We start from the raw sequence: 10956 nt of genomic DNA, 5'->3' as shown, positions 1-10956 counted from the left end.
TAAATAAGGCAGCCCCCCAAGAATCTATACCGGGTCCAGTGCTGTTCAACATACTCATAAATGAACTGGAAAAAGGGGTCAATAGTGAGGTGGCAAAGTTCGCAAATGATACAAAATTACTCAAGATAGTTAAGATAAAAGGTTACTGTGAAGGGATCTTACAAAACTGGGTGAGTGGGCAACAAAATGGCAGATGAAGTTTGGTGTTGTTAAATTCAAAGTAATGTACATTGGAAAGCATAATCCCAAGTATACATACAAAATGACATGGTCTAAATTATCTGTTACAGTACCACTCAAGAAAGAGATCTTGGAGTCATTGTGGTAGTTCTCTGAAAACATCTTCTCCAAGTCAAGCAGCAGTCAGTAAAGCTAGCACAATGTTAGGAACTATTAGAAAAGGGATAGCTAAGATGAAAAAAAAAATCATAATGCCATTATAAAAATCTATGGTGTACACAACTCACAGTCAAACCGTGGAACTCGTTGCCAGGGGATGCTGTGAAAGCCAAAAAAGTATAACTGGGTTCAAAAAAGAATTAAATAAGTTCATGGAAGATAAGTCCATTAATGGCTGTAGTCAGGATGGTCTGGGATGGAACCCCATGCTTGGGAGTCCCTAAACCTCAAAAGCTGGGACTGGATGAGAGGATTGATCACTCAATAATTGCCCTGTTCTGTTCATGCCTTCTCAAGTATCTGGCCCTGTCCACTGTTAGCAGACAGGATACTGGGCCAGATGAATCACTGATATTGGGCATTCTTGTGTTCTTATGTTACCTTCCTCCATAAGAACTAGAAATACATATTTTTTAAAAATGTAAAGCTTAGTTTCTGAGAAACTAAGCCTCTGCTTGACAGGGATTGATTCCTACCAGCTTGCTCTTGGACAATGGGCAAATGTGTTTGACAATCTGACTATCGTTAATTATTAACCGGAATATCATATTTAGTCTATAGGCGTGTGATGGTGGTGGTGTGAAACTGCAGGGGCATGATATTGATTCAAAGAATGTGAAGTCAGACCAGTTGCATTACTTTTGAATAAAGCTCTAGTCAATCTGAACCTCGGAGACTTGGTTAAATGTAGGTCAGGGCATTTTGTTTAAAAGTGATGTGAAAATATTTAATTTTTTTATAAAATCCACTGTTATGTTATGGAGTACTACAAGTAAGTACAGTAAAAGAGGCATTCAACATATAATTAACATAAAACCTTTTTTTTTCTTTGGTAGAACTGTGACTTCCAGTTATTTCTCCAAAAAGACATGGGAAGTACATTATAAAGAATAACACATCTGCAGCTATACTAAAAGTTGTAATTCCATCAAAAGAGGTAAGCACTACTGCACAGGACCACAGATTGATCCTCCTGAAGGAGAAGGAGGAAAGGGATGGGGGGAGAGAGAGAGAGAGAGATGTGTGTCTTGGGGAAATAAAAATCCCTCAAATAAAACTAATAGCAAGAAGTGGAAGGGAGGGCATACTTTAGTGTAAATAACAAAAAAGTTGTTCAAACAGAGCACTGAATTTTTGTGATTTGTCTTCTCGATAGAGTCAAACCTTCAGATGAGCTGTCAGGTGTGTGGGGTTCAGCTCCTGAGTACCACTGTTAAAGCTCTGGAATGTCTCCAGACTACCTGCAGAGTGAAAGGCAGTCCAGTTGTAGAATTAGCAGAGATAACACAAATGACAGAGAAACGTCACTTCCACTTCTTGTTTTGTGCAGAAATACTGAGCCTCCTGTGTTCTTGTTTTGCAAATGTGTCTGTTATAAAATGAATAGAGATGAGGAATTTTTGTCTCTTTGAGGACCACTCTGCATTGCTCCATGTAAGGTGATAAAGCAAGTCAGAAAGCACAATAGTAAGTCCAGGACACCCTCTTTGTCTGCGAGGAACACATGCAGACAACATCTGAGGGAGAATTGTGCCAAATGTACCTTGAGAAGTGGAAAAATTAGAATTAAAATCAGTAAACGTTTATTGTATTTATTTATTTTGTGCAAAATGCACCGTTAAAGATATACTGAATACAAATTGCTTTAAGAAATTATGTACTGTTAATGTAAAAAGAGTGAATTGAAAACTGGATGATTATCAGAACTGATCTTTTTATTTTGTAGACAATGGATTCTTTGTCTCCATCACCAAAATTTTTAGACATGGATCTGAAGGTAACTCACATAAAGTGCCATCCAAAGGAAGTGCTCGTGACATTTCAGGGGAAATATAATACAGAATACGACTTTGATTACCACATATTGCAAAAAGAAATACAGCATGTATCCAAAGTAAAGGATGGTATTGGCATTGGCGAGTTTTGTTTGGTGGAGGACATAAATGGAGAATGGCATAGAGGAAGAGTGCTGGAAAAGAGAGAGGAAATCTATGACGTGTTTCTCATAGACATTGGGAAAGTACTAATAGTTAACGAAATAAATGTTTCTTCTGCATGTGGTGAATGGTTCCAGCTGCCTCCAAAGGTGGTGTGTGGTGTTTTTGCAAACATACTTCCAGTTGGGGAAAAATGGGGTCCAAAAGCTCTAAATTATTTTTCTTCTCTAATAGGATTACAGATTAAAGGTCACGTGCAAGCCATTTTACCATACCAATTGTTTCTCCTGGAAGTACCGAAAGTCACTAGCGATGTTCTTGAACTGCAATTAGGAAAACTTGTTGATGGAGATTCGTTTCGTCTTATTGTAGAAATGTTAAAGGAATTACCCCAAGAGCTCCTTTGCAAACAAATGCCAGAATTGCTGCAACAGAAATACACAAGGCCAGAGTCATCCTCTTTCAGCAATGCTGAAAATCTACCAGCGTTTCAGCCAATTCTGGATAGATTCCTGCCTTCTTTATCTGTCGGCAGTATAGAGAAGGTAAAAATAAATGTTGCAATCAGTCCAAGCAAATTTTATTGCCAGATGCTAAAATGGCAGAAAGGGCTAGAAGACTTGACCACAACAATGACTTTGCATTATGAAGCTGTCAGTAGGGAAAATGTTCCATCTTGTGATAGTTTTGGAGCTCTCTGTGCTGCAAAAAGACAAAAAGGACAGTGGCACCGGGGAGTGATACAGCAGCTCCTCTCTGATGACCAAGTAAAGGTCTGGTTCATGGATTTTGGCAACAGTGAAGCTGTGCCTTCCAATCGTGTTCTGAAACTTCAACCAGAATTCACTTCCTTACCAATGATTTCATTTCAGTGTGCACTGTCATGTTTCAGTGATCAGAGTGAAGCTGTAAACAGAAATTCTCAACTAAAAGAATTTAAACAGGCATTGTTAGGACAAACTGCTGTGTATGCCAGCATTGATTTGTTCAATGCCAATGAATGTTTGTATTATGTTACATTACATAGTCAAGAATCTGAAGTTAATGCTGAATATCCACAACAGGTGAATGAAGTAGTTCAAGCATGTTCCCTAGTTTCTAGTACAAATGTCACTAATATACTTGGAGACATCAAAGCTTATGAAGAGATCTGTGTTTCAGTTGAGAGTTTGATTGGAAACACAGAACAAATGGGAATCTGCTTAATTGAAAAGGACCCTTCTTTATCAATCTATTGCAAAACAGTAGAAATGAAAATAGATGCCGTTCATGTTGCTTTTGTCGAATATGTGTTGAATCCATCAAACTTCTGGATTCAAACTAATGACTATAACAATGAGTTTCAAACCTTGATGAAAAATATTGCAGATGTGTATAATAGATATGGAGTTTATGATAAGATTGTTGAAAACCCAAAGCCTGGGTTACTCTGCTGTGCCCGGTATAGCAAAGACATGGAGTACTATCGAGGACTTATCACTGAAGTGGAAGGTGTAAACATTACCGTTTATTTTTTGGATTTTGGAAATACAGATACCGTACCCGTTCATGATGTGAAAACTTTGCTTCCAGAGTTTTGTAAATTACCAGCACTTGCCATGCATTGTGCACTTGCTCATGCATTTCCCATTGAGGATGTATGGGTTAAAAAAGAAACAGATTTCTTTAAAAAGGTTGTATTTGACAAACAGCTCTTGCTTTATGTCATTGCAAAGCAAAATGACAAGTACATTGTTAATGCACAATTTATGGATGGCTTGGAACAAATGGATGTTGTCACGCTTATGGTTCAGGCTGGATATGCTGAGTACTGGGAAGTGCAACAGGATTCTCTTTTGAACTTTATGAAAAATTCTAAAGGCCTAAATTCAAAAAACAAAAACAAAAAATATATAAATACACGAGGTACATATGTTATGCCTAAAAGTAAAGTATCAGCAACTAGAAATATCTGTCAAAACAAACAGTTATTCAACACTTTTTCTGTGGCAAGAGAATCTCTCGAATCTTTTCCAAATTGGGAAAGTACTCTTTCCAGAAAGCATTATATAATATCTGGGAGAAGTGACCATATGAGCTCTTATAAAGAGTTAATATTTAAACCAGGAGCAGTTCTTGATGTCATATGTTCTCATATTATTTCTCCATCCCATTTTTTTTGTCAGTTGCAAAGCAAATTATCAGAACTAATGAATTTAATGGAGCAAATTCAGAGTTATTATGAAGTGCATAGCAATCCCTATAAAACTGGCCAGATTCCCTGTGTTGCAAAACACTCCAAGGATGGAAAGTGGTACAGAGCAGCTTTTCTGAAACAAGTATCCAGAAATGAAGTTGATGTGATATTTGTAGACTATGGTAATCAGGAAAGAGTTTTACGTAAAGATCTTCAAGCTATTCTTCCAGATTTTTTAACTTTGGAAAGTCAAGCTTTTACATGTAGTCTTAAGAATGTAAATGAACCCTCACAATTTTACCGATTCATTTGGACTAAAGAGGCATGTAAGGATTTTGGAGACTTAATTTCTGCTTCCAGTGGGCTATTGACTTGCATCATTTATGCTCTAATTCTCATAAGGCCTAACTGCTTGTGTAATGTAGTTGATTTACAGTCTCCATTTATTGGTACACAGCAGTTTCTCATAGAGCATGGCCATGGCCAGTCCCAATTTTTTGGATTCACAAAAGCATTTAAACCATCAGTTTTTCTGTATAGTTTTTGCTACTCATCTTTTAATATAAAAATTGGAAGTGAAGAGGAGGTATATATAACACATATATACAGCCCTGCAAAATTTTATTGCCAGCTTAATCGTAACACTGAAATTATAGACAAATTGATGAAGAAGATTGCAGAGATTAGTAACATACCAAACAGTTCAGAATATGACCCGAGCAAAATACGATTATGCATAGCCAAATATTTTGAAGATAGTCTCTTTTACAGAGCTTTGGCATCTTCCACGGGATCATCATCCTATTTACTAGCCTATTTTGTGGACTTTGGGAATAAACAGCTGGTAGTGAGAGACAAACTGATGCCTATTCCAGATCATGCCACAGATTTACTGTTGACGCCCATGCAAGCCATTAAATGTTATCTGTCAGATCTTAGAGAGAGAGAAATTCCAGTAGAAGTCAATAAATGGTTTGAGGAGAATTTCATGGGTAAACCATTGAAGGCAGTAGTAGTATCCAGAGAATCAGATGGCCAGATTGGTGTGGAGCTGTATGATGGACATATCCAGATAAATCAGAAAATTCTACAATTATTGTCTGAGAATGGGAAAAAATACACAGAGGAATTGGAGCATATGAAAAGTTGTACAGAGCAGTCTGTTGAAAATAGTAAGGAGGTACACAAAGTAAAACCTTATGAAGGTAATAAAACAAAAGATAAAAATATTGAGAGAATTGCCTTGAAAACTGAAATAAAACCTCAAGTACATGATATATCTTTTCAGACTGGTGTTCAAGAGGATTTTGAAGATAAAGAACAAACTGTGCTTGTTCCACAAAAATTGTGCAATATGCCCTTTATACTACCAACATTCCATGGCAATAAAGAGCCAGTTTGTAAAAATGTTATGAATATACCTTTGGAACACAGAGAGAAAAATGCAGATGGAATATTTACTCCTGAATCTCTACTTTGCCCTGTTTTCAATTTGCAGGAAATACCTGCAAATATTATGACTGAATCTTGCACCAACAAACTAAATGATACAGGTCAACAAGAAGGTAGGGTAAATAGACCCAAATATATCAATCTTCCTCCACGTAACATTGAGCTGAATTCTCAGTTAGCAGGTTACATTTCCAATATAAATAGCCCATCTAGTTTCTATATTCAGCTCGCAGAGGATGAAAACATAATCATTCAACTTGCAGAAGAACTAAATGAAGGAAAAATAAATGTAGACCATGAAAATTACCTGAATGAACTTGTGGCAGGGGATCTTGTTTTAGCAGAATATGTAATTGATTGTTTCTTATATAGAGCAGTTATTAAAACAGTTAGATCAGGAAAATCCTATGAGGTAGAATTCATTGACTATGGTAATGCAGCAGTTGTGAGTCCATCAAAAATCTACAAAATTCAAGGAAAGTTCTTAACTTTGCCAAGGTTCAGTATCCATTGTTTCCTTAGTAGAGTAAAAAGTACTCATCCTGATGGAAGCTGGAGCAGCAATGTTATGTTCTACTTTTCCAGAAAAGTAAATAATAAACAAATTACTTGTGTATTTTTGCAACAACATGAACAACAGTGGGAGGTAGATATAATTTGTGATGGAAAGTCTGTGGTTAATGAGTTAATGCAGAGACATGACAGCTCAGGATTACAGAACACACCAATGCTAAATATGGAAACTAATACAGAACAAGACATTCCAGTCACAAATGCAGATCCTGAAGATGAGGAACTAAGGAAGAACTCTAGAGGTCATAACAAATACGAGGCTGTTGAGACTAGAAACACCGCTGAAATTCTCTCTAAAATCCCTAACCAAGATCTAAATCCTGGACAACTAGAAATGGCAGAAATAATTCATATTTCAAAATGTGGAAATTTCCACGTAAAATTAATGAGAAATGTGCAAACATTTTTGGATTTAAATGTAATGGTTGCCAAAGAAGCAAAGAGAAACCGTTTGATTGCAGTAGAAAATATTCAAGAAGGATTGGAATGCTTGACAAAATCTAAAAACACCTTGAAGTGGTACCGATCAAAAGTGATGAAGCTTGTTAGTGAGGAGAAAATGTTAGTTTTCTTCATGGATCGTGGTAGACGTGAAATGGTATCCTTGCGTAATACAAAAATGCTCAGTAATGAGATCAAGTGTATTCCTAAACAAGCCATATTATGTAAATGGATTTGGATTCAAAATTCAGATAAAATGTCATGTGACTATGCGATAAAGAAAATTGCACATCGTGAAATAAAGCTCCTGTTTCAGAGCTACTTGGAATCTTCTTGTCTCTGGGAAGTAGATATCTTAGTAGATGGGATTCTACTTTTGGAATATTTGAATCAGATCTCTGGGCAAGACAAGATCAACAAACCTGATTGTACAGAAAGTGCAAATAATGTGGCTTCTAAGACATCTGTACTGTCTTTTAGAATAAATTCAGTTACATGGGCACTACTCCAAAATGGTAATCAATACCCTGGGTTTGCAACTACAGTTACTGATCCTTCAAACTTCTGTATTCAATTAGAAGACTTATTTGACACTATGAAAACCTTGTTTATGCTACTTTCTGACCTTCCAGGCAATTTGCCAACTTTGCCACAAGACCTTGTGACTCCTGGTGCAAGTTGTTTGATCAAGTTTGGGTTGGACGCACAGTGGAACAGGGTAGAAGTTTCTGAAATTTCAAATCAGTCTGTTGTTCTTATGTTTATTGATTATGGCTTTCCTGTATATATTCCCTACTCAGATATTGATAAACTGAAAGTTGTTCCAGAAGAACTTATTTGTTTACCACGATTATCTTACTCCTGCTCCTTATCTGGTGTGATTCCTGCTAAAGGGGAACACTGGAGTGATGAAGCTAAGCTCTTGTTTCAGGAATTTCTAGGTAAACAAGGCCTGATTTTCCAGTTTAAGCAGTATGGTTCTGGAATGAAACTAGAGGTAGATGTTCTGTGTGAGCGGAGTAATGTAGCAGATACCTTGGTTGCAGCTCGTCATGCTATCTACAGTAAAAGTACATGCTGCCTCCTTGGACTTGACAATACAAAACCAATTGAACCATGTTCACAACTTCAAAGTGAAGCACAGCAATCACGTTTTCTGCAAATTTCTGAACCAAAACATAGCTGTACTGAAAGCAGTTTCTTGACAGGTAAAAAAGAGAATGCACAGCAGCAAACACGAGATCTGCAACATAGAAATGCCCGTGGTATAGTTTCAAGAAGTAATTCTACCACTAAATCACCTTCTAGAAAACGACGCAGGAAGAAACCAAGTTCATATAGTAATGGCAAAAATACTGCAAAAGATGAACTTAAGTGTGACAAGAAATTATTTATGCAATTTTCGGATGATAAGAAATGTAACATCATTTCCACAGAAAGTCTTACTGAAAATCTGCCTCCAGAAGCAGTGAATGAGACATGTGCCTCTGCTGACATGAACACCAGAATGAGGGAAATGAAGATTAGTAAAGAGGTGGCATCATAAGAATATTTGAATAGTAAGTAGGCTTCAGTGTTAAAAGTACTTTTTTCAGGACAGTAATACAGATTGAACTTTTACCTCAGCTCTGTAATATATGTTTGCAAGAGTTACGTTTATTTACATAATAGGTTTTACTTCCCTTTGATGCCAATGCAAATTGTGGCCTTTATTTCTGTTTTTATATACCCAGGAAGGCTTATCACAAAGAGGCACGAAACCAAATTATTTTTGTAATGAAGGAAAGGTACCTAATTTTAGTGCCTAACACCTTCTTATTTCTAGAACAAGGATCAGTAAATATGGGCCTGAACCAACACATTAAACTCAATGGAAAGATTTCCATTGACTTCTCCTGGTTTGGGATGAGGTCTTAAGAGCTAGATGGTGCCATTTAGGGAGAAGCTTGAGTTGGGGGCAGAGTGGCTTTGCACCATGCCATGGGGTTCTGCCTACTCAAAGTAGGGACCAGAATTTTGCCTGGCCCTTATGCCGTGTGTGTGTGTGTGGCAAATTCCATATTCCCACTTCTCTACACACTGCGTGCACACAAGGGCAGATGGAATCTAGCCCTATTGCTATCTTTGATGTATTGGAATGGATATTAGAAGTTTTAGATTTTTTCTTCCATGATGAAAAGGGGACGGTTTCGGAAAATGATTGTTTTGTAATATCACTTCTCGTGTAAGGATGCTAAAAACTCTTTACAAATGGACATTTCCAATAATATAACTATGGTAAAAATGTTTTTTTCTTTGTTTTGGGTTTTTTTATTAACACCTCATACCTCCAGAATGGTTGCAGAAACTTTGCTCAAACTTCCCTAAAAAAATTACATTTGGAAGGAGACCCAGCATGAAGAACTTTAGGCCAAAAGTGTAAATCTTCTCACTGTTATGAGTGTGTGAAAATGATAGATTAGAATGGAAAATGTGTTTAATCTTTAATAGACATTTCAAGTAGTGCAGCTGCTGTATTACACACACGTAAGATTTAAGAAATGTATGTTAAATATGGACTGGATATTATGGGACCTACATAACTTTCCCCCCAAAAAATGTAAATACCGAAATTATAGATTTTCTAGATACAAATTGGATTGGATAATGTCCTGCCACCTGGGGAAAATAAAGGATACGAAAGCTTCTCATTACATCAACTGGAATTTAACTTCTCTTGTTGCCATTGGTAAACTATTCAAAATAGGTCTAAAATACTTTTAAAATGCTAAAATCCATTTCAGTACTCAGATTAAACTCAGTATTCTATTAATATCAAAGTAAAAACATAAGTTGAAATTCATCATTGTTAATTTGTGTGTAGCATGATGAAATATCAATAGTATTACATGGGATCTGATAAAATATTTTGCATCTGCTTGTGAATATCTTAAAAATCATTTTCCTCATAGTTAAAGTAACTTACATTTTATCATTTCTTTATATTCATAGGTAATTTTGAATTATGTGCATTTGTTTGCAAAGTTGGAAGGATAAGGACATATTTATTTTGATCTTTTTTGTTTGTGTTTTTTTTTTGTTTTGTTTTTGTTAAGTAAAGCTGAACAGGACCTGTCCACATTTACAGCTGTTAATTATGGTAGGCTACTGGATTTTTTTGCAATATTAGAATATTGTTATTGTGGCCACATTTTTCAATTTATTTGTAAGTAATTCTAATACAGTGTCAACCAAATACTATGAAGTGTAGCATAGAAATGACAACCATTGTAAAACAACAGTTCCAAATGTGTATTAATTTCAGCCAAATGTTCTAGAAATGGAAAGTGTGTAAATTTAATTTAAAAGATTGCCAGATGTCTTTAGTAAAGTTTCAAACATGGAAAAGTGTTTATTATTTAATACCGGGGGTGGGGGGAACCTCCTTTAAGTCCAAGTCTAGATTATAACCATTTTAGGGTTTATACCATACCTAAGTGTGTTGGACCATGCTTTGGCATTGCATACTCTTGTGCAGCTCTCATTAATTTTTCTCTTTTATCCCAGCTACAGTAGAATTTGTGCTGTGTGTATTGGAAGGGAGAAAATAAAACACTTTAATTTAACTTAATCAACTTTGTTTTTATGTATTTGTATTTGAAAAGAATTAACATACTTTTAAGTCTGAAAATCCTAAAGAATATTTTTTCTATTGGCTTTTAACCAAACTTGATACTAAATATAACTGAAGCTTATGTTTCATTAAACTTGATCATAAGAAAGGTTTTTTTTTATTGCTAATCATTTGAGTGTATATTTTTAATTTGTATTGTGACAGACCCAGACCAGTGGGGTACAGGAGTCTGGTAGAGGGCAAATATACTGGTCACTGGATGAGTAGTTTTCTGTTCCCTGAGTGACCAGAGCAGGGGCTGCACTAGAGTAATCAGGAACCTACTAGAATCAGTTATGCCAGGCAGGCTAATTAGGACACCTGGA

General features: G+C 36.1%; 1 protein-coding gene across 1 annotated transcript; it reads left to right on the top strand.

Annotated features, from left to right (window-relative positions):
• Window positions 1-2128: 2128 nt before the first annotated feature.
• Window positions 2129-8524, top strand: TDRD15 (tudor domain containing 15). The gene has a single exon (XM_065400390.1). The coding sequence runs from the start codon at window positions 2129-2131 to the stop codon at window positions 8522-8524; it is 6396 nt and encodes a 2131-aa protein (XP_065256462.1).
• The last annotated feature ends 2432 nt before the right edge of the window (window positions 8525-10956 follow it).

Source organism: Emys orbicularis, chromosome 3 (assembly GCF_028017835.1).
Source record: "Emys orbicularis isolate rEmyOrb1 chromosome 3, rEmyOrb1.hap1, whole genome shotgun sequence".
Lineage (NCBI taxonomy): Eukaryota > Metazoa > Chordata > Testudines > Emydidae > Emys > Emys orbicularis.
The sequence above is the reverse complement of the archived record's forward strand: the minus strand, read 5'-3'. Positions and strand labels throughout refer to the sequence as shown.